Below are 27,713 nucleotides of genomic sequence, written 5' to 3' on the forward strand. Positions count from 1 at the left end.
CCCATCTATTAAGCTCATGCCTGCCTTTCTAACGGATCTTTTTCCCCCGTCTGTCCCTGTCTTTGTCTATCACTTTCTCCGTCAGGGGAATGTGAGTCAGGTTATTTTATGCTTCCATTCCTCAAAGACTCGTATTGTATAAAAAAGATGTTTTAAGTGCCTCAGGGTGTTTTGTTCCTCATTACTTCATAAAAGTGACATTAATAGCCAGGGAAGAGCACTGCTGAGTGCAATTATGGATGATGTTCCAGGTATGAAAGCTGTTTTGTGCCTGCTAATGTTTCCTAATTACAAGCCTTTTGGTAGAGAGTGGAAGAGAGAGAGAGAGAGAGAGAGAGAGAGAGAGAGAGAGAAATTGAGGATGGAGAACAGGGACTCCACTGAATGGTTTACCTGGAAAGAGGAAAGGAGAAAGGGAGTTCAGGGACTTATCTATACATGGAATGCCTTTCCTTCTCAAAGATGACGAAGCCCACCAGACAGAGACCTCTCTTCAAGATTAGGTCCATGAGAAAGGAATATGGCTTTAGGTATCAAAACCGAAGGACAAACAGCAAGTCTCATCACAGGCTGAATCTTTTTCATGTGGGCATCTCTGTAAGAAACTGTTCAGGAAGAACTCCACTGCACCATAATCTCAGGTATGATATGATTCAAAAGCAGATGTTCATGGCTACCATCAACCTGATCTCATAGTAAAAGAATCTATTTAAGTTGATCTAATAAAAGATATTAGATTCACCCAAAGATCCTCATCTGCCAATGTCCTTAGACCAACACAGCTACAACCTACACCCCTGTTAGACATTCAGGCAGCTGAAAGATCCCACAGGCTCAGGCAGATCCAGACTAGGGGCTAAATTATACATGACCCACAAGTAACCACTGAAGAAGGATGGCAAAGGGTGAAATATGTTTTCTCTCGTAAGAATGAAGTCTGGTAACAATATTTTTTGTAGGAAATAAGAGAAATCTGTATTGTCTCTTTTTTTGTAACATTAAAAGGTACAGCATGCTAGTCAACATTTGGGTGCCCCCACTCTGAACCACCCTTTGGGCCAAAGATGCTGAAAATCTATAGCTCGAAATAATGTCAGAGCCTCTAATACCCAATTGCCAGAAACAATGATGAGCCAATACCGAAGTGACGCTTTCATATCAGCAACAGAAGCATTGGAGGCTTCATAGATTTTTCTTTGGTCTGCATCAACAAACTTGTCTGTAATGGTTTTTTTCCAGGAAGAAATATCTTCTGTGCAATCTGCTACAGAAAAGAAATCGTGGCAGCTTCTATCCTCGATATCATTGTGAAGACTACTTTGGTTTTATAGCTATTATAGCCCTCCTAGGTTTTGCTGGATATGTAGACTCAGATTTGAGATCATTTCTGTTGGAAGGCAAAGATAAAGAGAGAGAAGGCAACCTCTCATATAAAGCTTTTTCTCTTTGCTACTAAGGCCTGAGTCTTGGAAGACCTTGCGTCCCTCAAATCTGAAGCATCTCACAACACTGCCCAGGAACTAGAAGAAGAAACTATAAGATTTTTTTTCTATTTTTGAACCATCAGGCAGCCACTTGTAGATGCTCCTTTTTTACTTCATCTCTTGAGAAATCTCCCTCCTCTGCAGATGATGAGAGTTGAGGATTTCTGGAGCCATTATGCTTTGGTTTTTGACCCAGTGCTGCCAGTTTCTTTTATCTACAGCAGCCTTCTGTTACGCTTTCTTGCTGGGAATCTCGCTCCAACTTCTTGGCTCCTGGCAAAGGGTAGGAGACTACAGGGGCACAATTTCCAGCCCACTGTCCTCGTGCACTCCATTTTGCCTCTCTACTCCCTCATCCCCCACAATGAATTTTTTTCTCATCTTCTCCCCATTTCTCCAGCCCCCGTCCTGCATTTTTCCCAGTTTATGAGTCAACCTTCCCTCCCACAGTAAAACAGATTCTGATGTTCATAAACTATACGTGAGCCACACGCTCACTGCTGTGTGGTTCCTACATAGTTAGTGCACCAGCAGAACCTGACTCACTGCTTTGTCAAGTGCATTGCAATGCTACAACTCTCAGCATTAGGTTCTACAGAAAAATAATACATACATACAAATAAAATAAAATCCTCTTCCACTGTGCGGCTGTTTCTTGAAAGATAACCTCTTCCTGGCCACATGCTGTGTGTCATCAGAATGTGGGACCAGTGGGGGCTGGTGCCATCTGAGAGTGAGTAGGCAAAACAGCCGTGCAGAGCAAAAGCATGTTCCACAGAGCCAATTCTCAGAAGTGGGTGAAGATCACTGCTTTGCAGCTGACTGAAAACATGCCAGGAATGTCCTACCTGCCCCCACTGCGTGCGTGTGTGTGCAAGATGGCAAAGAATCTGTAGTGGGTTTACAGCAGGAGAGGCACAGCAGATGCAACAACTTTCCATCAGGGAGTCATTCCCCGAAAATGGTATCGGGGCCATCAGGATAATCCTGGCCACATCACACTGAGGTGCATAACTCGGGGAATTCACCTTAGGATTCACAGGTTATCAGATGCTTGGACAAGGGAATGCAATTTCTTTTACATTCAGAAAAAAATATGCATAATTTGGGGATTTTCCCTAGTTTTGTGTAAAAATGGAGAAAACCCTTTTTGGTGACGCAGTTCCACGAGTATTTTTGCTGTGGGCCAAAGGCAACTCTTGCCAAGAAAAAAAAAGGCTTGAGAGTCATATCAGCATTTCAGGAAAATGAGCATAAAACCTGCAACATGTGATAAATGTGCAAAAAAAAGACAAGAATGTTGTGACATCCACTTACCCCTGAAGAAGGATTCGCAGTCCAGCCTAGCTCAGCTGTAGCCGTCCGGGTATCCATCAAGGTTTCTGAGGACACATAAGGGAATCGAAATAAATGAATTACTAGCACTCTAGATATTTAGAACAAAATTACAAGCATACTGGAAGTGCATTGGGAGTCTGATTCTGTACATATTAATATCAATAACAAACCTCTTACTGACTTCAGTGGGTGCGAGATCAGACTCTTGGAGCTCTTTAGAAATAATACAATGGATCCCCCAATACACTGAACAGCTGCTGAAGTCCACATTCTTCACAGAGTACATCTGTGGAGAGACCCTCCTGTTTCTCAGGCAATCCTCCCCAGGAAATCAATCAGATGCAGTCCAGAGTAAAGACTCAGGACCAGACCTACTGTTAGCAAAACCCAGCACCCCACCTTACCCCTTGACTTAGAGCCATGGTTTTCAACCTCTGGTCCATGGATCCTCAGCCGTCTGCAGACTGTCTAACAGGTCCATAAAAGCCGATTATGGAGTCCCCACCTCCATTTGAAATTTCCAAAGGGGTCCACAAATAATAATAAAAAAAAAAAGCTTGAAAACCCTTAAACACTATCTCTGAATTTGGGTTGACAGCCTAAAAAAATAGAAGCTAATTTTACCTATAAAAGATTGTTAGTGTGATAAGGTGTACTTCTAGAAGGCCCCGACTAAAATGCACAAAATCCCAGCTACATTATTACAATTAAGGAAAAGAGACTTGATGCAAAGTCCCAGCGTGTAGGCACATGAATACATTTGCAGAAGGTATATGAAGGGGTATGCCTGTAGCATGTCAGCTAGTGCACTGAAGCTGCCTGCGTGAACTCTCTTACTCTGCGGTAAGAGTTCAAAGCATGGTAAGCTGCCACACATTTATCAAGACTGAAGAGTGTGCACCCAAAGCAGTTATCACAGAGTAGCTAACATCCTGTTTCACCCTATGGCAAGTTGTTTGTGGATCCATAGACACTGATCCAGTTTCTTTTCCCAGTGAACAAGGAGACTGAGAGCAGCCAATTCTATGGTCTTTGCATTAGTCACTGACAGCTGGTCGCTTTGATCAACAACATTGGATATCCTGTTTTATGCATTGGCATCTGTTCGTTGTACTGAGCTGTTGCATACATTTATTATCCAACACGGCAAAAATCAGACAGATAAATGAATAATAAATAATAGCATCAGAGCGAGATTTTTTGTTTTGGAATGGTTTGTTTGTTTTCTTACGGAGGATTTTTGGGGGAAATAGTAAAAAGCTGTAATGCAGCTAATATTTTCCCTGTCCTCCTTTTACAAGATTGAAAATAATAGTGATAATGACAATATATACAGACAGATGGGAAAAATCCTTCAGGTTTTATTTATTTGTTTGCAGTAAGGCAGACGCACAGATTAATTTGCTTGGTTCCAGTGTCTTTACCAAATGTGAAAAGAAATTTGTCACTCATGTCTATCCTATCTGACTCTTCCCAACCACCCCTTTTGCTCAGTCAGATTTTTCCTTTATAGTCCAGATACTATCTAATATGCCTAAAAAGTCAGCACTTTCTCCCCAAGAAATTTGTACTCCACGGTCATATCAATATGAGGAAATGAAGGCTGGAAAGATAAACAGGAGGAGCCAAAAAGATGAATGGGTGGGAAATAAAATGAGTACAATTAAATGAATAATCCAAATGCTGTTGTGTCTAATCTCTCCGTGAACATTCCAGCCATCACAAGCGGGAAATATTAATCTTTCCACCCACCCTTTTGCTAGCTGCTCAGGGATGTGAGGTTACAGCAATCTGACCAGCAACCTCCACCCAGCCTCCCTTGACTAATGTTTCACATTCCCTCTTCGTAAGTGCTGCTGATTAGGCCTGGGTCCTGCAGAGGTGAAAGTGAAGTGAGTAGCATACGAAAGATAAGGAATCCCACCCAAATTAAGCACAGAAAAAAGGTTCAGAGATCAGTGGCGTATCTCAACTTCTAGTTTGTATCAAAACTCTCCTTGCAATCACTGCATCTTTGTAAGGTAGTTATATGGCCCCATCACCACAATACCTAGGTACCTTACAAACTCTTAATGTATTTTTCCTTTCTTCCCCTGGGTGAGGACCAGAGCAGCAGACTGACTTGACCAGGGCCACATAGGGAGTTTGCAGGAGAGCAGAGACCTAAGCTTTGATCGGCCCAACTTGAGGCCTGGAATACCGGGCCTCTCCCTGTGAATATGGGAACACAACATTGCGTATGGCTTTGCCTCTTACCGCAGCAGAGATCCAAAATTTACTTCAGTAAGTCAAGCTGTAGATGCCATCAAGTCAAAGTACTTTGTTCCCTTTGGACTTCCCCGGCAAACTATCAATGGCCAACACAGTCACTACAGCTACTAGCAGCTTTCCAAAAAACACTTACAACTGCGTGACTCGTGCTGAAACAGTGAGAAGTGGCAGGGCTGAGAAATAGGATACACACAACTCTGAGGATGTATGCTGAGGGACAGAGGAGAGACAACCAAATCCAAGAGCGAGGAGAGATGGAAAATCACCACCGCAGACCTGGCGGGGGCAGTGGGTGGGAAGCCAAAGCAGCAGGTGTAATGCTGCCGAAAGCCATGCTAATGGAAAGAGCCACAGATAGGGTGGTATCAGAATCTGGTTTGTAAGAGTTAACAGGAGCTCAAACCGAATTAAAAAAAAAGGTGGCGGATCGGGGTGGGGGGGCAGGGAGATAATTTTTAACGAATAAAAAATAGTCCTTGTCAGGCCATGCCTCTCTTGGTCTGTCATCTGGTACCACATAAACTAGTAAACCATGGTTGCACTGTTGGCGACTAAACCTGCACCCCCACCTGGGCTAGCCTGGGTAAAGAGGGCATGTGGGCACCCAGCTGGACTAAAAACAAGACTTTCTCAAAGGGTGGATAAGCTTCCTTGCAAGCCAACTGCCATGTATACCAGGAGGAGATGGGTACCACCAGGTCACTCTGCCCAAACTATTACTAATGTTGCAAGGTAACTCAACTAACCTCATTGAAGTGGGGGTGGGTTGTTACAGCATCAAAGGTGCCCCAACGGTTGCTGCAGCCTTAGGACTGACTTGACTTGACTGAAAGAATAGTAGCAGTTAATCTGGCCAGTGGAAAAAAGTGTAAAAAGAGAAAGGAAGGAAGAAGTTGTAGAATCTCCTTCATTAGAAGTTTCCAAGTGGTTTATATAGGGATGGACCCACCTTGAACTGGAGTAGCGAAGAAGGGGGGAGAACAACTGGACTAGATGACCTTCCAGGGCCTCTTCCAGCCCTATTTTTCCCTTATTCTGTGACAAGAAAGTCAACAAAGTTGGCTATTTTCAAGCTTCTTTCTTAGTTTATAAACTGCTGGGACCTTATCCAACATGTTTTATCTATAACTTAATGCGGGTCAAAAAACGTACTTTTGGAGAAGTGTGCTTCAGTCCCGCTTACTGAATTCCCATTCAGCCACATGCCTGACAATATTACTTGAGTACTTGGTAGCCCCAGAGCCTGGGTTTCCAAGCTCTTCATGTGTATTGCTTAAGCCAGCTACTTACACAATTCTACCGGCCTGCATCCTTTAGCACACTTTGGTATCAACACAGGTCAGCCTTAAGCTCCTCTACAAAAAGGGCGTTTCGCGAAGGGCCCTGTGTTTGCACAAATTACAAATATGATTTCCTCCCTCACAAGCATGCATCTGCAAGGACTGCCATACACCTCATTAAACAGCCATTAATCCTTACTGGAGTCGTTCAAATAAACAGGTGGGCGTGCCAATGCATAAATGAACATGCAGAAGCAAGTGCTGAGCCTTGGAAATGGGACCCAGCCTTCCATGCTAAGCATCCCCCTACCTTGAGTGCCTATTGTGGTACTTGAATGCCTCATGATTATTAATGGATTTTATCTACACAACAGCCTTATGAGTTAAAGTGTCAGCCTTAATTCAGAGATGGGGAATAGAAGCCCAAGGCAGATTAAAGTTCCTTGTCCAAGGAAGTCACACTGGAGAGCTGTGTCCAAGTGGGGATGAACCCAGATCTCTTGAGTTCCTACCCACTAGACCAGCCTCCCTACCCTCCGTCGTAAATAAGGAAATGAATAATTCTACTAACCTATGTCAGCAAAGATTGTTCTCATTTACCCATAATTCCTCTCTTTCCTTCTTTTAATATATAGTCTGGCTGTGTTCAATTACAGGAAAGGCACTTTTAACCAGTGTTTATTTAGAAAAGATTTTCACTCCATCATCTCCCTTCCTGTGCAGCAGTTCAACACACTTATAACTGGCTTCCCCGGAGTGCTTTTTTTGGCGGTGCTCTGACACTGGAATGTACTTTTGATAAACTTCGGCCAGTAAGGTGCTTCCTCTGCACCGACTTCTGCAATGCCCCGGCTGTTAGAACTTGGCAGCGTTTGACATTGTTCAAAACTGTTGACTCGTGCAGTTAAAAAAAAAAAATCATCGTTGTTAACAAATATGTTTTGCTTTTGCCCATCAGACTCTGCAGTGACAAGGGGGAGGTTCGCATCCTCCTCGTTGGAGCTCGACTTTCTTATCTGTGCCGCGGTGCATGACTGTAATACACGGGGGGATTAGTGTTAGCAGCAGCAGCCTGTCACACTGCTCTGCTCCAACATGACAAATGAGTGTTTGGTTCTATTACTGCAGGGTTCTTTCCGTTAGTCTCTTCGGTCTCCTCGGACCTATTCATTTATGGCGGATGAAAAGCTTCTGCAGACAGTGGATTAGAGGCTGACCCCAAGCAGGCCTCTCCCAGGCAGGGGAGGATGTTGCCTAGTCAAGGGTCACACATGTGCCAAATTACACGGCTCTCATCTCAGGAGAAAAAGCTGCATCTGTGGAACACTGAGCTGGAACTGCCAAGTGATTTTGCAAGAGACTCTCTTCTTAAGAAATACTGGTCAGGAATGGGGCACAGCTGGGGGCAGGAGAGAGACAGCAAAGTTTTCTCCGCCTCCCTCTTATGTAAATGCATATCTTGCAGGGATCATAGGCTTTCACCTTGGTAAAAAGGACTCCACCAACCCCATGCTCAAGGCCTGAGGGGTTCCTCCCAGCCAGGATCCTATCTCTAGCAAATCAGTGATGCAGCAGGCAGGCAGAGCTGTAAGAAAGAGATCTTTGCTAAGGATGCTGAGGCCAGAAAGTTCATAAGGAAGCAGACTCGCCCCAGCTTGCATTGCTGACCCCCTGGGATCACACAGAGCAAGCTCTCTCCTGAAACCCAACCCTCTCTCTCCACTATTTCACCAGCCACATCAAAAGAGTCTTTTTGGAAAGAAAAAGTCATAAGGGACTACAGTCCTGCCAGGGCCACGTGTAAATAAAACCATCAGCTGGGAGCAATCTGCTGCTGTAATACTTGTACCTGTATTTCTGTGAGGTTGTGTAGGCCTTTCTAGTATTCAGACAGCTACACGTACAGATACTCAGAACCTGAACCTGTGATTACCATCTAGATGCAAAATAGCAGGTTGTGAATAACCACATGCTTCAGAAGGCATAAAACAGCCATGTACCAGGCTGCCCAGGAGGCAGCTCTCTCTAAGGGGGCATTTGAAAATTTCTTACTCACTAAGCCCCACCTCGGTGGCACATCGGACAACACACACACAGCACCAAGGCAATCAATCACTTGGAGAAGAGTGGGGGACAGAAGGGAAGGGGGAGGGCGGTCAGGGGCCAGTGTAAAATTACTTTTCTTGGCTTGCTAATGAGGGAATTACAATGGATCACAGCCTGAGCATCATTAATCAGACAGGAAGCCTCAAAGCCGTCTCCCCATCCCTTCCATGTTGTTTTCACAATCTCGCTTGTTGTTCCCTCATTCCTCTTTTCACACCTCTCCCTTTCTCCCTGTCCGAAAGCAGCATCTCCCTTGGTTTACTGTCACCTAATCTTTGATTCTCACCTCTCCTCTCCTTTTCAGGCCATCCGCTTGCTCCTTTTTATAGCTCTTCCCTATTTTTTTTCCTTTTCACATGTCTAACAACAGTCTGAAAAGTTGACAACTGCAACTGCAGGTCAGCATGTAATCCCATTAAGATCACCAAAGTCACAGTGTCAGGACCCCTACAGGGAAGTTCTTTAATAGCTCCCAAAGCAAGAAGGGACTGAATCAATCTCCCAGGTCCCTTGAGAGTGACTAGCTATCTTCTATTCCTAGCGTGCGCACAAGAGAGTAACCGCAAGAAATGCACTCTCTTTTCCTCCAAACTTCCAGGATGTGGCTCCACATGTACTTCACAGAAAAGGTGGAGCAAACATAGCAGACAGGTGTCTTCCCAGTCCTGTCTGAGAGTCGCATGGAAATAAGACTGCTTAAAACAAGGCTAAGTGGTCCAAAAGCTGCAGACAAGACATTTTACTTGACTAATCTGTATCAGATGGAAACCAAGAGGGTGCCATACTTTCATACAGACAACAACAAAAGCTGAAGTTTTGACAGAACTAACACCATAGGGGATACCTAAAAGTATCAAGCCAAAGAGCAAATTAACATGCTAAGATAATAAAGGCTTGTGCCCTGCATATCTCATCTTTCGATCTTCATCTGCTAAACTGCAGGGAATCTATAATGTAGCTTCTTTATTGCGCTTCCCACCCTCAAAAAAGGAGGAGCAGAAAAAGAATGAAAGTCAACCAGCAGAAAACAAAGTATGTACACACCAAGTTATCTATCCGGCTTAATTATGCAGAACTAGTTAATACCAACTAGGTTGGCTCTGTATTTAATTTTTAAGGAAATCTTGGAAAATTTCTACACTGCAAGGTTCTTCTGAACTCCCTTCCAGCTGTTACTTGTGTTTTCTTTATTGGACAGTCATTAGCATATCCTGTCCTAGTGTATCCTAAATATCCCTTTCCACCACATTGCACAGAAGGCTGAGGCACTGAAATGGAAAGGCAAAAGGTCTTTAACTGCAGCATTAAAGCCTAACCTGAAACATCAGGTGGTGTATTATAACGACGTGTGCTCAAGGTAAAGAAACAGTCTGAATGATATATTCTGCAACCCTAGAAATCACACATTTCTATTACTCATTATTTTGCACTGGCAGCAAACATACACAAACCCTAATCAGAAATGAAGCTCATCGTGCTAGGTACTACGCTTCCATACAACATGCGACTTTCCCCCAACAAGCTTACGCTCTTGATACATATACGGCCTTTTAAATATCCATCTTACTGAATTCCACAAGGTTCTTAGACCAAGTATTGGGGTACATAGTGCACTTTGAATGTTTATTATGATATGCTGAAAGTGATTAAAATGTGGCTGATGCTCAGAAATAATATGTATAAAGCCTATGCAACTAACACATTATGTCATTGTTAAGAATGGAAACAATTGCCAAACCCCAGACATGTGTAGCAGCTTAAAGTTGAGCTATTTATTGCGTACTCATTCTACACCTCCTAGAACTGGTACAATATTATAAGCCATGTTATATGAAATCGACATCATGCATGCTGTTGCAGCTCTAAATCAATGGGACGACCCCTGCGGCAAAATTTATCCCTTAAATAATATCTCTAAGTCCCTGCAGTGTTCAATAAATCTCTTTAATTGGATGTTCTGTATAATGTTATTTTCCAGTACAGGTAAGATACGTTTCCTAGTACGCTTGACACACCCTGAGCTGCTATTCCAGCTGGATTTCATACATTTATAGGAACACTAATTTTACTTCATCATACATTTCCAGCCATCTACAGTGGCTTCACCCAGAGTAAATGTTCCCCAAGGTTTTCACTGATGCAGCTATAACCCCTTCTCTCCTTAGTCTCCAACAGCATGGCTCAAAAACTCTAGACTTGCAAGTTAGAAGAAAATCAGGAAGGCAAAAGTGCTCATTTCAAAGCTTATTTGAATTACTCAAACTTTCTGGAGGGGACAAAGGACTTCCCTCACAGCTATGCTCTCTCCTTGTTCCAAGACTTCCTCTTTGCACCTCTGACTTCTTCTCACAACAGAAATCTAAAAGGGAGCTGGTTTGCTGAGACCTCATGACAAAGATCCCACTGTCATCACTTCTGCAACAGGAAACTCATGCCAGAACCAGAAATGAAGACAGCCCTCCCAAAGTCCATCTTCCATCCACATCCCCCAAGCTGTCTACCCCAGAAAAATGTCTTAGACATTATGAAAATGGACATCTTATAAAGAACACTAACAGGACTCACCCCAAGTGCATGCTGAAGAGATCTCTCATCAGAAGAAACAAGCAGAGGGGAGAGGGTGGAAGGGAAAAGGAAGGAAAGGTGAAGACCCTTCTCAGACCTCAGCAAAGGTTCAGCATCAGTGGGATCCCAAGGCCAGCAGATCTGGGTCCATTATTGTATTTCCATTCCCATCTGCCTATCCCTGCTCTCCCTACCTGCCCCCTTCCTGTGCAGCCCAGAGCTAATTCGGTAATGCTGCCTACTAGGACTGAACCCCTTTTTAAAGGATTCACCTTGCATCTGTATTCCCAAACACTAAAGTGCAGAGTACGGAGTGCATGCTTGTTTGCCAACTCCTTGGTGAGACCTGCACAAAGGCAGACCTCACTGCAGCAATGAAAAGAGCCATCACTTGTGCATGATTCTGGAAAAATACATAGTTTATGACAGGGACACAAGAAGCAGCAGCTGCACAATGTGCTCCCACCATCCTGAATATCCTGTTATAACGGGTCTCTCAGCATATTCACTTGAAAGTAAGCAAGCCCGTGTTTAGTGACCTGAGTTTTCATCAGATAAAACTGACCATTAGTTAGGGCTGTGCGAAGCTTTGGGTGCTGATTTGATTCAGAGGAGAGTCGGCGGCTGAATCTCCAAATCCGAATCAAATCAGGAGACCAATTAAAAGGTATGAATCAATTCAAAGCCCTCCAAATCAATTCGAAAATGATGCGGAGAGCTTCAGAGATTCGGGCTGCCCCTACTCGCTGTCGCAGGGAGATGGACCCAGACTCCATGCTGGTAAGTAGGGAGCGGGAAAGGGGGGCTGGAGGAGGGAACCATGGGGGGACCCCTGCCAGGCCCCATCCCCTGCCTGCTCCCCCAGCCCCCTGACCTCTGCCTGCTCTCCTAGCTCTCCCTATGGCTGCCCTACCTGGCCCAGCTCCCAGCTCTTAAAAAAAAAAAAAAAAAAGGCCCTACTCACCAGGTCCTGCAGCAGACTCAGGTCTTCTAGCAATTCATGGCAGAGCCCCCCCACGCAGTGTGGAGCAGTGGGGGGCAGCAAGGATTGCACACCTGGCAGGAGCCAGTGAGTTGGGCCTTTTTTTTGTTTTGTTTTGGGGTTTTTGGGGGGTTTTTTTGTTTGTTTTTTTAAGCGCCAGGAGCTGAGGCCAGGTGGGGCAGCCATGGTGGGGCTGGGAGAGCAGGTGGGTGATAGGGCTTATTTGGAGATTCAGCCTATATTCAGCAGCAGCCAAATCTCCAAATGAGATTCGTCTGAATTGATTTGGGACAGTGATTCAAATCACCTAATCAAATCGCTCTCCCCTGAATCAGCCAGACCTGAATCTGAATCCGAAACCAAAACGAATACTAGCCGCTTTGCACAGGCCTACTGACCACGCAGGAGTGGCTGGAGCCCTTGTTAGGGAAAGAGGAACTCTGTTAGAGAAACTTAAGTTCTGTTAGAGTGAAGAATCTTCAGCCGTATACAGTAGATTTTCTTTAATGGACACATTACTTTAAACTAAGCCTTCACCATCTGTTCCACTGCCTAATTATCAATACAAAAACAAACGTCTACTCACAATTACACCAGTAACAAGTAAAGATGCCAGCAATTAGAATGCACGAACATACTCTTTGTGGAACAGAATATCCATCTGTGATGTTATTCTCACGTTCCAGACACAAATTGGTTGGAGAGGAGGGATGTTGGGGAGGGCTTGCTTGCTCCCAAGAGCAGCAAGTAACCTTGCCCTGCTTGCATTTCTTCTCCTGACTTTCCCTGAAAAAGGTTCTGCAGAGTTAGATGGGATGCAGAGGTGATGGATGGGGTAGGATGAGCAGTGTCAGAGTAATTGAAGGTAAGCTAGTATAATTTAATCATTGGTAGTTCCTCACAAGCGAGGATGATTGTCTTCTTTGATTGCTCTATCTGTGGGTCCCAAGATGGCCAATGAGGCTGATCCAGGATTGACAGACTTTGTTGCAACTTGGGCATGTGTTTCCATGTAGGGTGGGTGGCTCCAAGTTCTCGATTTGATGTGTGACATGCTGTTTCTGCCACTCCCACTTCTCCATCTCCAGTTGTCTGCGTAAGGTTTCAAAGAACTGAAATCCCTGCAAGACTCTTACTCCATTTGGAGCAGTTCTGGTCAATAGTTTCTTACAAGTTGATGTTGATGTTGCATTTTTTCAAGCTGGCCTTGTGGATGTTCTTAGAGCACTTTCTCTGCCATCCTCCTGAGCATACACCTTGACTGAACTGGAAGAATAAAACTTGCTTCTGGAATCTGGAGTCAGACACCCAGATGACTTGGGCCCAGCAAAGTTGCTGTCAAATGATCATCACCTTCACGCTCATGATGTTTGCTTGCAAGAGGATGCTAATATTGGTGCTTCTGTCTTCCTGCTGGATTCAAAGGATCTTCTGCAGACAGTGTTGATGGTACTTCTTCAGCAACTTGAGGTATCTCCTGTATGTGGCCCATGTCTCAGCTCCATAAAATAAGTGGGGATCATGACTGCTTGATAAACCATGAGTTTGGTTTCAGATCTGATATCACAGTTTTTGAACACCAGTTTCCTTAGGTGTCTGAAGGCTACCCTTGCACTTCTGAGGTGATGTTGGATTTCTTTGTCAATATGTCAGCCTTCTGCAAGAGATGGCCTCCAAGGTATAGGAAATTTCTCCAGAATCTCATCATGAATCTGAATTAGTAGAGCTGGGCATTACTCATTAAGAGCTTCTTGAAGGAGAACCTCAGTTTTCTGAATGTTAGGCGTCAGTCCTATTTTCTCGTATGCCTCGGTAAAGATGTTGATGATTACCTCAAAGTCTGCTTCTAAGTAAGCACACACTACAGCATCATCAGGATACTGGAGCTTGATGACTGAGGTTGGGATGGCTCTGAGTCAGGTTAAGTTAAATAGCTTACCATCCATTTGGTATTTTATCTCCACTCTGACTGGAAGCTTTTTGGTGGTCTGATATAGCATTATAGTAAGGAATATCAAGAAAAGTGTTGGAGCCCGGCTTGTAAAAGAGCTGTATGATTGGTCAGAGCTCCAGTACAAAACTGGAGACTGGCCTGTTGAAAGTCTCTGGGTTAGGGCCAGAAGGGAGAGCAACAAGGGTGATGTTGTGGTGAGGGTCTGCTATAGATCACCAGACCAAAGGTGCTGAGGGAGTTGGCTGATGTGACTGCAGAGCCACTGGCCGTCATCTCTGAAAACTCATAGCTATCAAGAGAGGTCCCAGATGATTAGAGAAGGGCAAACAGTGCCCATATTTAAGAAAGGGGAAAAAGGAGGATCCAGGGAACTAGTCCAGTAAGCCTCACCTCAGTCCCTGGAAAAATCATGGAGCAGGTCCTCAAGGAATCCATCTTGAAGCACTCGGAGAAGGAGATGATTGAGAACAGCCAGCATGGATTCACCAAGGGCAAGTCACGCCTGACAAACCTGACTGCCTTCTATGATGAGGTGACTTGCTCTGTGTCGTACCTTGACATTAGCAAGGCGTTTGATGCGGTCTCCCACAATGTTCTTGCAGGCAAGCTAAGGAAGTACAGGCTGGATGAATGGACTGTAAGATGAATAGAAAACTGGCTGGAGCATCAGGCTCAGAGGGTATTAATCAATGGCTCAAGATCTAGTTGGCAGCCAGGATCAAGAGGAGTGCCCCAGGGGTCACTTTTGTTCACCATCTTCATCAACAACCTGGAAGATGGGATGAAGTGCACCCTAAATAACTCTGCAGATGAAACCAAGCTGGGGGGAGCAGTGGATATGCTGGAGGGTAAGGCTAGGATTCAGAGTGACCTAGATAAATTGGAGGACTGGGCCAAAAGAAATGTCATGAAATTAAACAGGGACAAGTGCAAAGTCCTGCACTTAAGAAGAAACAATCCTATGCACGAGTACAGGCTGGGGGCAGACTGGCTGGGCAGCAGCTCTGCAGAAAGGGACCTGTGGTTTACAGGGGACAATAAGCTTAATATGAGCCAACAGTGTGCCCTTGTTGCCAAGAGAGCTAATGGCGTATTGGGCTGCATTGGTAGATGTGCTGCCAGCAGGTCAAGGGAAGTGATTATTCCCCTCTGTTCAGTACTGGTGAGGTCACATCTGGAGTATGGTGTCCAGTTTTGAAGAAAGGATGTGGACAAACTGGAGAGAGTCCAGTGGAGGGCAAAAATGGTTTAGGGGCTGGGGGACATGACTTCTAAGGAGAAGATGAGGAAACTGGATTTATTTAGTCTAGAGAAGAGGAGACAAAGGGGATTTAATAGCAGTCTTCAACTCCCTGAAGAGTAGTTTGAAAGAAGATGGAGCTGGACTGTTCTCAGTGGTGGCAGATGACAGAACAAGGAGCAACAGTCTCAAATTGCAGCAAGGGAAGTTTATATTAAATATTAGGAAGAATTTTCTCAGTAGGAGGATAGTAAAGCACTGGAACAGGTTATCCAGAAAGGTTGCAGGCTCTTCATGCTTGGAGATTTTTAAGGCCCAGCTAGACAAACCCTTGACTGGGGTGATCCAGTTGGGGCTGATCCTGCTTTGACCAGGGGGTTTGGATTAGATGTGACCTCCTGAGGTCCCTTCCAACCCTCATTTTCTATGATTATAACTCCTCTCTTAACACCAAAGGGATTTGCGATGCATCTATTACTAAGAACCAACACATGTGTACCATCATGGAGCAGGCAAAGTATGGTGACATATTTCAGTAGGCCTCTGTAATTCAAAAGGATCCTCCTCAGCACTTCTCATTCAGCTGACAAAATTGGAGGCTTTTGTGAGGTCATGTACAGAGGTTTAATTTATACGAAGGGGCAGAAGAATGCACCTGTTGCAAGAAGAGCAACTAATCACAGGGTGAAAGGCAATATAAAATAAAGCATATATTAAGGCAGCAGGGCAAAGCAGAAGCTCGGATACTTTCCCACTTTAGGCATCTAGGGCTTAGCTTCAATTCATTCCAAAATCATGCCTCAGGAGGGTGATCCTGCTACATCTCCAAGGTACTCCAGTCTCATTCACTCCATAAGCAGCCTAAAAGCCCCTCCAGGCTAACCTCATTCTCACTTGCAGAGGCCCATACCTCTTCAATTCTGGCAGTGGGAAGCAAGCAGTCTTCTGGACCTCCAGAAAGTGATCCTGTCCTGCCCAGGGAGGCACAAGCGTCTTTCCCATTCTCTCTCTGTGCAGAGTTAGGAGCAGCTCTCATGTCGGGATCAAGATCCTTCAAACTTACTAAGAGGGGAGATGCAGCATTTGAACCCAGCTCATGCAGAAGAGATGCAGATGTCTCTCCTTGCATTTGACAGGCAGCAATATTAAATTCAATGTCAAGTAAGGGGTTGAGGGGAACCAGTAGTGATAGCTATCTGTTGCCCAACAGCGCAGTGTTCAAGACACTTGCTGTAAAATGGGGCACCCCGGCTTCTAGGCCCACCTCACCCTGTGAGGATTTGAATCCATGCCTCCTGCTTCCCTGGAAAATGCCCCAAAGATCAGGCCACAGACTAGGCAAGGCTGAGGATAATCTCCTCTTCCCTGTTGCAGTAGATAAAAAGGAATACAAGAGTCATGGGGCAGAAAAACAGTAAGGCATAGGGAGTGTAAAAAGGCAGCCCAGGGAGACGGTCATTGCCCTAGAAGGGGGAAGGCCTGGGTTCTGGCCCAGTGCTACTGGTGGTTTTATTTTTTTTAAATGAATGACCCCAATTTACCCACCCCCTGAGCAACTGCCTTATCCATAAGCCTACTGGGCAAAAAAAGGGCACCAGCATCGCATCTTAGTGCCAGGCAATCACTGTGTGGCTTCTATCCAACTATAAAGATCTGGGATCTTTAACCCCTTACCAGAAAGGGTTACAAGATAGGACTATAGGAAAGTAGAGATGGACCTCACAAGCTCATCTAGTCCAGCCCCCTGCTCAAGGCAGGATCATCCCTGACTACACCATCCCAGTCAAGGGTATGACCAACTTGCCCTTGAAAAATCCTAAGAATGGAGATTCCACAATTTTCTCTAGCTAGCTTGTTCCAATGCTTGACCACTTACATAGTCAGAAAGTTCCTCCTAATCTCCTCCTAAATTTCCCCTTGAGGCCATTGCTACTAGTCCTGTCTCCTACGGCCACAAAGAAAAACCAATCTCCATCCTCTCTGCAATCACCCTTCATTATGCAAACAAAGTTAAATGCCTAAGTGGCTATACTTGGTTGCTTCCCAACCTATGCAATAGGCTAAGTCCAGTTTCTTATGGATCTCATTAGATTAAGATGGAAGTAACATAAGCAATCTCGATGCTTTGGGGGAATTTTGGCTGTTGTGTAGGATGGAATAGGATCATATTTAGTGACTTAAATGACTCAAAGCTTCATAACTGCCAATTAGAGTCTTAGAGGTGGAATGAGACCTGGGATCTTACATCATCTTATGTCATCATTCTTCCCACTAGGAGGTAGTTCCTCGAAGAACCGTATTTGAACCTCAGGGAAACGAAGACATACTTTTTCATTGAGATCTGCTATCCAAACTATATACCAAACTCCATATTTCAGGCTTCCCTTGTGCAGAAGAACATGCTTGACAGTTGCCCACAACAAAAGCATCTAGCAAACAGAAAGGAGAGATCATAATGGGACAAAAGGAGTTCAGTGGAGCCAGTGCATTATTTAGATCTGGCAGACAGCAGACACCAAGAAGTCAAGAACAGGTTACATTACAAAATCTGGAAAGCAAAAAGTAAGATAAATAGGATCTTCTGCTATGAGAGACTGGGAAGAAACATCTATGACCAGTGCATTCTTCAAGGGAATCCTTGGCTCAGTTGGTTTATCTTCAAACAGGAAACACAGAAGCTCATCACTGAGAGAGAGCAATCATGGACATTGTCCTAAGTGAAAAGGGAAAGCTTTCTTGTAGATGGTCATAGGCATAAAGTGTAGGCAAGACTGGGAAGATCAAAAGGGAAAAGCAGAAATTAAGTTAAAATGAGAAAACAGAAGAAGTGATTGTAACAGATGGCAAAAAGGTTTAGAAAGAAAGCCAGCTACTGGAAACAATGAGAGAGGCTTGCCAAGCTCCCCAGCATGAGGTGGTACATCAGACTCGAGACCTGCACGGAGAGCAGAACTTTGGAGAGAAGAGTGGGAGAAGGAGAAACCCGACAGCTCTGAATTCCTGGTCTTGGTCCAGTCAATAGCCAGTAAGCACCTACGCCACACAGCATCTTTACTTCACTGTTTGCTATCCCTTACTGAGAAGGTTAAAAGGGAAGGGAGAGGAAAGTGTCTTCTGTTTATTGGAGCTAGTTCCCTCTGTCTGAAGATGGAAGCATACCAGTGTGGGGAGCGTGGAGGTGCAGGAAGCACATGGTTTGAGTCACTCCCTGAGCATCTCAACTTTTTGCATAAGGGTGAGTGAGTAAGAAGGAAGCCATAATATCCATGAACCTGTGTGGAAAGCTTAGTGCCTCCTGCAACCAAAAGAAGCTGCATCAGGAAAAGTCATCCTCATCCTGTGCAACCTTGCAAAGAGACACGCACAGCCACTGGGGAGGAGGTGTGCTCAGTCTGGACAGCACGTTCTGTCCAGAAGAAATCTCCATCACCAGAGTCGATATACTTTAACGCGTATCATCCACCAACTGCAATGTCTAAAACAAAAATGGCCAAACTGCAGCACGCACGCCGCAAGCATCGTGGACAGCCACTGTGCTTAGCATGCAACAAAGCCTGCAGGGGGAAGAGCAGCAGCGCTTAACTTGTGGCACAGCTGCCAAAAATGTTGGCCATCACGGTTCTGAAGGCTTTCGGCTATATCCCAGCTTGGGTGGATTTTCAGGGAGTCTGCAAAAAGTATGCTCATAACTCCCTTCATAAATATCATGTCCCTACCCCAAGCAGGGGGTTCCAAGTTTGGAAATAATCATCAGCAAAATAGGCAAAATAAGGTATTTTCTCCTAACTTCACTCTTAGAAATGCCCAAACCATTTTAGCCACCACTTTCAACAAAGGTTTGAAACAGGAAAAAAAGCCTGAGGCAGGCGTCCAGAGTGAAACACTGCAGACCCAGGTTAAGAAACAGACAAATGAGCAGCATAAGGCAACCTTAACTATAGGTGGTTCTACCAGTTCAACTACAATATGACTTTTATGATAGCAAACCGCATGACTGAGATCACATCAGGACTTTTATTGCTACTCCCTTTTACTCTCCTGCTCATAATATTTTGTATTTGCCGACAATAGGCTTCAATGCAAAGCTTACTGAAGTAGATGGAAAGACTCCCATAGATTTCAATGAGATATTTGCTGTTCTATGCGAGTGAGGGGGATCAGACTCCAGTCACTGGTGTTTAATTATGTAACTCAATGTTGCCATTGTAATTTTGGTCAGAAAGTAATGATTGCTACAGCGCAAAATTCAGAGATGAAAGACCATGATCCAGTTGAGATTCACCTCCTCTAGATTTCCTTTTATGGGCTAGGCCTCGAAACAATGAATGAGAAAAGCAGAGAATCTTGTGCAGTGACACTACAGGGAAAGAGACAGCCAGCGCAGATCGGGCCTGCAGAGAGCCTATTATTCAGGAGAACCTCGGTACACAGTTTTCATTCCTAATTAGAAAGGAGGGCAGCCTCCACTGAGCTCTGCACTGTGCTTCTCATGCGCCGGATGAGCTGGCGCCTGGTACCGAAGTGTGCATTTTGAGCACCAACACATCTCTCAAAGCTCTCCCACAGCCGCCAGACATTTTAATTATGGTGCTGGAGAGGTAGGCGAGGTAAGAGTGGAATCACCCTTTCTCTATTTGATAAGCATTCCTCTTCCTAACAGTTTCCTAAGAGCACCAGCTCCCGAAAGAGCCGCTTACAGTATCTATATGCTTTCAATCAAAAATATTACAGCAACAACTAATTATGGCCCATCATTCCCATGGCTCTTTGCCTTTAATGGTGCATTCTTGCTGCTGTAGAATTACAGTGGAACTGCTCTGCAAGTGCATAACGAGCAATCCCCATCAATCTCCCGTGGATTCATTATGATCAAGGATTATCCACAGAATAACAAAACGAGTTTGAACCATGGAGGAGCCTTTAAACAACAAAACAATTCAATACTAAGCATTTTGCTGCCTATCTTTTTTTAAATAAAAAGCCCTTTAGACTTTTGCATTTATAATGGGCCTTCTAAAGGAGGGGAAAAGAAAGGACACATTGGTTTTTGGAGGGCAATACTGGTCTGGGCAGTGCTACGCATAGTCTCTTTTCCATACAAATAGATCTAGGTGGACAAAATCTCAATCTTGGTTGAAGGTCAGCTGAGCATTAACTGTGCCACTTTGGGCAAAAATAAAAAAAGCCCCAGACACAGAGGAAGTCCCAGCATTTTCTTGGAATCCAGTATTGACACGCATTTCAACAAGGCACGCTATACCAGAGACACACGTCACAATGAAACATAGAAAAATGCAGTGAAATAACATATTAGGTACCTTCACCCAGCAACAACAACTTTGTGAATATCTGGCTATATGCTGGAAGAAATTCTATACATCTATCAAGGAGCAAATCTTATTTTTCTTTATGTATGTGACATTAAGCTCTATAGTACTTGTTGCAGACACCGCATAAAGTATCTATTTAGATTTCTAAACTTACAGACAGAGGCACAGGCACATATGCACAAATACAAAAAAAAATCGTTATATTGTGTATTAGTTAAGGTCAGGATACAGAAAATATACAGAGGGGTTGTATCTCCTTTTGGCTGTGCTGCAATCATAAGCTCTTAGCATAAGCTCTAGTTGGAACGTCTGCTTTCACAGGGCTCTAGAGCCATCGTCTCCAAAGTGGGGTGCATGCACCCCAGGGGGTGCACAAGATGATCCACTGGGGTGCGGGAAGAAAATATTATAACTTCTATTTATATTTATTTTGTATCTATATATATTGTACATAATATATTGGTACAGTAGTACATGTATATAAATTATAAATAAATAAATATACATATATTGGGGGTGCGTGCTCAAAAATTTTTTTACTGATAGGGGTGCACGATCAAAATATATGTATATTTATTTATTTGTAATTTATATACATGTACTACTGTACCAATATATTATGTACAATATATATAGATACAAAATAAATATAAATAGAAGTTATAATATTTTCTTCCCGCACCCCAGTGGATCATCTTGTGCACCCCCTGGGGTGCATGCACCCCACTTTGGAGACGATGGCTCTAGAGCCCTGTGAAAGCAGACGTTCCAACTAGAGCTTATGCTAAGAGCTTATGATTGCAGCACAGCCAAAAGGAGATACAACCCCTCTGGTGAGCACTGCCACTGCTGGTCCCCTCCTTTCCTCTGCTGCTGAATTCAGCTGGAAGGAGGAAAAAAGGTAAGGATAAACAGTAGCAGCATTCACCCCTTGGGCTCTAGAGCCACACAGAAGGAGAGCTGGTAAGCTCAGAGCGAACTGCTCATATGGAGCTCTGCAAGAGCCTGTGCTGACCAGGCAATGAGCTCAGTGCTCACTGTGCTCTCACAGCACAGACAAAGTTGTAGGTTGAACCCTCCTTGCCCTGTTCCTGGACCATGAGAAAGGGGCTGCTAGAAAGCTGGGAGTCCAGATGAGGCTGTTAAGTTGTGCAGGGAAAGGAGCTTTAAGGTGGTTTACAGTGGATGAGTAATTTGTGCTATTTTTGACCTAATTTTGATCACCATACCGTTTTTGATGGGTTTTCTTATTATTTTTTTTTATTTAAAAAAATTAAAAAGAAGCAGAGATATGCCCATTTTGGATTACAGGCAGTCTTCAGACTTGCAACACAATTGGTTCCTGAAAACTGCATCTTAAGTCGAAACATCATAACTTGGAACTGATTTTCGCATAGGAACAATGTTATAAATGGGGGATTGGTTCTTAAACGAAGTTCCAATACCCTATTTTCACCAAGAATAACCCAGAAGTTTGTACTCAATCAATTACAGATGAGTAATATAGCTACAATAATGTATTTATATTGTAAATAGCAATCATATTGATTTGGAAGGACTTCTTTGAGGTGACTTTGCTGGACTCTTTGAAGGGCTCTTGGCTGGAGTCTTCTCAGGAGTCTTGGCTGCAGGTTTTTCCGGAGTCTTGTCTGCTTTCTTAAAGAAAGTATCCAAGGAAGTTTGGACAGATGTTCCCCTCTTTTGTTTGTAAATTTCTCTGTAGCAGCTGTACATGTTGGATATGCCCCTATTCACTGATGCACTGCATTCAATGTTGGGGTCGCGTTCCTCAAACAGGGGCACGGCAACTTCCAAATATTGAAATGCCTCAGGCAACACTTTGCTGTCAAGACTTTGAGGAGGAGTCTCTTCAACAGTGGGTGCATCTTCTTCTTCCTCTGCCACTTTTTGCTGTTCCAATTCAATGTGGTCCTCATTAGTTAATTCTTCAGACTGTGATGCCAGCAACTCATCAACATCTTCTGCTGCAATGTCTAAGTTGAGTTCTTTGCCCATTTCAACAACATTTTGGCCACCTCTTCAACAGTGTTTGTAAAGCTTTGAAAGTCAGATACAAACTCAAGACACAATTTTCTCCAAACACCATTCACATGTGATTGTTTGGCTTTAGTCCATGCCTCACCAATGTTCTTAACTGCATGGTAAATGCTAAAGCCCATCCAGAATTCCTTCAGCGATGACTACCTTCCTTCTCAATTGCCCTGATGGTCTGGACAAATGTGTGCCTAAGATAGTAGGCCCTGAAGGATGCAATTAGCCCCTGGTCCATGGGTTGCAACAATGAGGTGGTATTATGGGGCACAAACACCACTTTGATGTCAGGATCCACGTCATCAAGAACGGCTGGATGACCAGGAGCATTGTCGAGGATTAACAATGCTTTAAAAGCAAGATTGTTTTTGCTGCAATAATCCCTGACACTTGGCACAAAATGATGATTAAACCAATCCTCAAAAATGTTTTTACTGACCCATGCCTTGGAATTTCCCTTGAAAGCTCTGGGGTCTTCTGAACGGTACACAAGTAAAGGTTTACATGTAAAGTCACCTGCAGCTATGGCACTGAGCAAAAGAGTGAGCCTATCTTTAGCAGCTTTGTACCCTAACATGGATTTCTCCTCTTTGGCAATGTAGGTTCTCAACGGCATTTTTCCCCAAAAGAACCCAGTTCTGTCAACTTTAAAAACTTGCCAAGCACAATACCCACCTTCTTCAATGATTTCAGCCAATGTCTCAGGAAGAGCAGAAGCTACCTCCTCATCAGCACAGGCAGCTTTACCTGAGACCCTGATGTTATACAAATTGGTCCTGGCTTTAAAATTCATAAACCACCCCCTCCTTTCATTAAAAAGACTTAGCATTAGAACTCTCCCAGCCCCACCCCTACCCCCATTGTTTCTTTAGATCACCATAAAGTCTCCTAGCCTTTTCTTGAATTATGCCTAAACTCACAGGAGCACAGCATTGATTTTAATCCTCTAGCCAAATGATCAACAGTTTCTCAACCTGAGCAATAAGTCCAACACGCTGCTTAGTTGCCACAGTTGACTACATAGGAGCCTAGCACTTAGCATGCTCCTGAATTCTTACCTTGTCTTTGGATATCCCCATGATACTTGCTCAGGGGATATCCAAAGCTCTACTGATTTCAGTTGGCATCTCACCTTTTTCAGACCTCTTAATTATTTCCATTTTTGTTTCCTTAGTAATTGCTCTACATTTCTTAGAAACATCACTTGCACCAGATTTATGCTTTTCTTCCATTATTATGGGCAAAGAAATACTAAATTTTAAGAAAAAGTTTGGAAACACATAGATTCACCATGTAAAAATGGCATCAGAGCAGCAACTGAGTGTCTTGAATTAGGGAGGTGGGCGGCACAGTGGATTGGCGCTGGGAGATGAGCGGTACACTGAACTTGTTCACTGGCATGACATTGGATTGAGCATTGTAAAGTTAAAACAGAGATCAGAAAGTTGAGACAGTGTTGATTTGTAAACACTAAGTGCATTTGTCGTAAATCGAATGTCGTAAAGTCATTCTCATCATGACCATCTCCAAGAATGGTACAGTCACAACTCCTACTATCTTAGGACAAAGTTTCCTGAGAATAGTTGTCCCCAGAACCTTTTAAACACATCTGAATCAGCACAGGAAAAGAATCCATTGCTCTGTTCAGATCTGACAGCCAAAACTACAGCAGCAACGTGGATAAAGAGATTAAAATATGACATTGGTGTCCCTGCCCCCAAACAATGACAGTGATTAGACTCATGGTTGCGGTCCATTAATGTCTCTAGAGTTAATATACCATTTACTGTTGCTGTCTGCCTTTTTTAAAAAAGTGATTTAGGGGTGATTTGGTTCAATCTGTATTCCCCTCTCAGGATCAGACCCTAATATAGTGCCTGTGGACTTAACAGTAGCTATGAATAAATGTGTGTTTTTTGTAAGTGCAGGCACTGCACAGTTGGGCATGTACCCCCAGAGGTGCTCAGCTTTATTGGCCTAATCCTGCGAGACACTGAACATCCTTAAGCCTACTGAAGAAAGCAGGAACTGAAAAAGCTCAGGACATTGTGAATTGTATGGGACACAGAAAGAGAAGGGTCATCTGCGCATCCCTGCTCTGCTTCTGCTGTCTACAGGGGCCTGACCCAACGTGCGTATGTGCTGTTGGACTAGCTCGGGCTGAGCATTGCAATCCATTCATCATAATCTTATTGAGAGGAGACACAGTAAATCAAAGAGACAACCTGCCTGCAAACAAATTACAGAGGGGAAGAGAGAGAGAGAAAGGGAGAAGCACAGAGGGGAAGCAAGCCAGAGAGATAAGAGAAAGGGAGGAAAAGATAAAAAATTAAAATAAAAAAAAAAAGCACGCGTCATGGGAAAAAGGAAGACAAAGAAGAATTCTGATCAAATAAAGGGGGAAGGAGACACACAAAAGGTATTTGTTCAAATAACTAATTTTTCCAAATTACGAAGTATTTGTGGGAACTGTTTTCCATCTTCCTTCTACTGAGTTCCAGTAAGAACTATATAAAGTACAGAGATTCCCACTGCTTCCTAACTTGTTAGCCAGTATTTTTGCTCTTAGGAAGAGCTAATTTTTGCTTCCCATGATTATTTTTCAGTAGAAGTGCCCCAGAAATATGTATGGACATATATTTAATTCATATTGGAGCTTTGTATTGTAACATACCTTGAGGAGGACAGGGGTGTTCTAGCAAAGGCAGCTACTTAAAGTTACTGAAGCTTTGAAATACATAAGCCAGTGGTTCTCAACTTTTTTTAGACTCAAGGCACCCCTCTGAAAATGTCAGCTCTTAGTTTTCACTCCTTTTTCAACTACAGAAAAATAATAGTTATTTTTGTGTTGCAAAACTCAGAAAGTCCACCACAGGCCAGAATGGTTTTGACACTGTGGATTCCTATTTGAAATCTCTGGGTTTATCTTGAGAATCATGTTTGCACGCCTAACAGTAATAACACTATGTGGCACCTTTGAAAGGATGTTGAGGCACCAAAGGGTGCTGTGAAACCCTTGCTGAGAATCAGTGGTAAAACTCTGAACATCTGGTCAATGCTTTCTCGTTCTGATAATCAAAAAAATCTATTTCTACTAATTTAGGCTTGGGGTAATATATTCCATGGAGCTCTCTTAGCACTTTACCAAAAGGAAATCTATAAATATATATACAGTCTCTCTACACATACACACTAATAATATTTGAGGGTGGGGGGAGAGAGAGAGAACAAATTATTACAACAAAGCAAAAATAACAAAGAAAACCCCCCAAAAACCCAAAAGCAATATCAGTTTTTCCCAAGACACCTGCTCACGCTCTCCCACACCATGAATGTCAGCATTCCAGTGCCCCGCAATAACAATCCCAGTATCCAAACCAATCTAAAAAGGAAACAGTATCATTCAGAGCAGCTCTTCCAGAATAATATCACTGACCGAGTTTAATGCTCACTCTCTACTTTCTCAAAACTGGATAGCTGGTAATCATTGGAGGAGATCCAGTTTCAAGCGGTGGCATCTTATGGAAGGATCAATGTATTTTTGTGCAGCAGTCAACTCTAAGCTTTGAGAAGGAGCCTGGCTAATAAAATAGCAACTGGGCTGCTGGCTTCCGCTTCCCAAGATGGACAAAGTTCTCACAAGCAAACTTGAGTCCCAAACTTCCCTGAGTCTCTGAATCTTAAAGAGAAAATGTTGTTAAGTATGACTCCCAAGAGGGCCTAGTTCTTGAACACGATTGTCTCAAGAAATTGGTAGAAATAGGAGGTGAGGAAACTGTTCACGGAACCCAGCTGAGAAAACAACTCCATGGCAGAAAAAATCTCTCTACGACCTCCCTACACATGCATGCTCTGCATGGTTGTTATCTGATACGTTTATAGAGACAAAGGATTTTTTTGCCTCCAATATAGTACTAAGTTATAAATAAACCCAACTTCAAAGTCTTTGGCCATCCTCAAATTGAAGGGAGCCTTTCCATCACTGCTCCCATCTCCTGCCCCAACGCTTCCTTGTTCCTTTGCCCTTCCTAGCCACCAGATCAGCTATGAGCCATCGCAGAATGCCAAGAGGCAGTGGCTTGGATATGCCTCCTAATGGCCAAGACACCAACAGCTGACGAAAGTCCATTATCATTATTCACAAACGAGCATGTGCCAATAAGCTTGCGACCAATTCTGCATTGGAGACAGATAAGAAAATACCTCGGACTACTCGGACTATTTACACTGGCTGCATACAGGCTGCATAGGCTCCTCAGTCAAATGCCTTCAATGGACTCTCAGACAGTACAGATCAAATTGGTTCTTTCCTCCAGTATCAAATGATAAATTATCAGCATAAGTTGCCCGGCTTCGCTGCAGTCTGATTAACTGCAGTGGGTAGTCGTGGGCAAAACAGGATCATTATCAGGAATGCACTGTTCAGAAAATAAAGCCTTTAGATGCTCAATCCTCTTTCTGGGCAGAATTGATTGAATGTTTTCCAAAACCTCGGACATGAATCACAGAGGTTTGATTTCAAGTTCAACAGCTTCATATTTTCTGCTACCCAAAGCCTGTATTCTGGCTTTGGATGCACAGGGTGCATTCCTATAGATTTGAATAGAGTAATCAGAGTTCATTCAAGGACAAATCCCTCCCTTCAGCCCTGAAATCTATCCACCGTGAACCTGCAGTTCTGTTGCGGAGGTCCTCTAGCCCTTTAAAGATAAGCCCCAGGTCCAAGTCAGGCCCAGGATATTCTGGCGCTTGGAGGCTGAGCTGATGTTTGAGCAGTAGAAGCCGCCATAACAGAGAATGCTGGGAAAGGTGGCAAGAATATAAGTAGCTCCCTTCCTCCTACAGCAGGAACAGACCTGGAGAAATACAGCAATGCCTTTTAGCAGATCAGTAGTGCTTCCTGGCCATAAATATCCATTTGTGTTCACCTCTTTTTCAAGAAGAAGAAAAAAAGCGATGGTGGAAATGTTATAAAAAGAAAGGCAAAGAAGGACATTCAAGAACGTGAGCTTCCAGATGTAGGGAAATTGGGGTTATTACATGCCCGTATCCAACTGAAAGCCAATGGGCACTCAGCTCCCAACTCCCCAAGGCCCCTTTGAAAAGTTCCA

The 27,713-nt window shown here is 43.7% G+C and overlaps 1 protein-coding gene across 10 annotated transcripts in view; it reads right to left on the reverse strand.

Moving 5' to 3' along the window:
- Positions 1-27,713, reverse strand: part of EPHB1 (EPH receptor B1) — a 322,722-nt gene that overhangs the window by 230,018 nt on the left and 64,991 nt on the right. For all 10 annotated transcript variants that reach the window (XM_090052907.1, XM_090052906.1, XM_090052904.1 and 7 more), the window contains exon 2: positions 2,802-2,866. In XM_090052907.1, the coding sequence (XP_089909033.1) occupies positions 2,802-2,866 (65 nt within the window). The remainder of the gene's footprint in view (positions 1-2,801; positions 2,867-27,713) is intronic.

The sequence above is a fragment of the Crocodylus siamensis genome, chromosome 6 (genome assembly GCF_052110815.1).
Source record: "Crocodylus siamensis isolate JL-2025a chromosome 6, ASM5211081v1, whole genome shotgun sequence".
Classification (NCBI taxonomy): domain Eukaryota; kingdom Metazoa; phylum Chordata; order Crocodylia; family Crocodylidae; genus Crocodylus; species Crocodylus siamensis.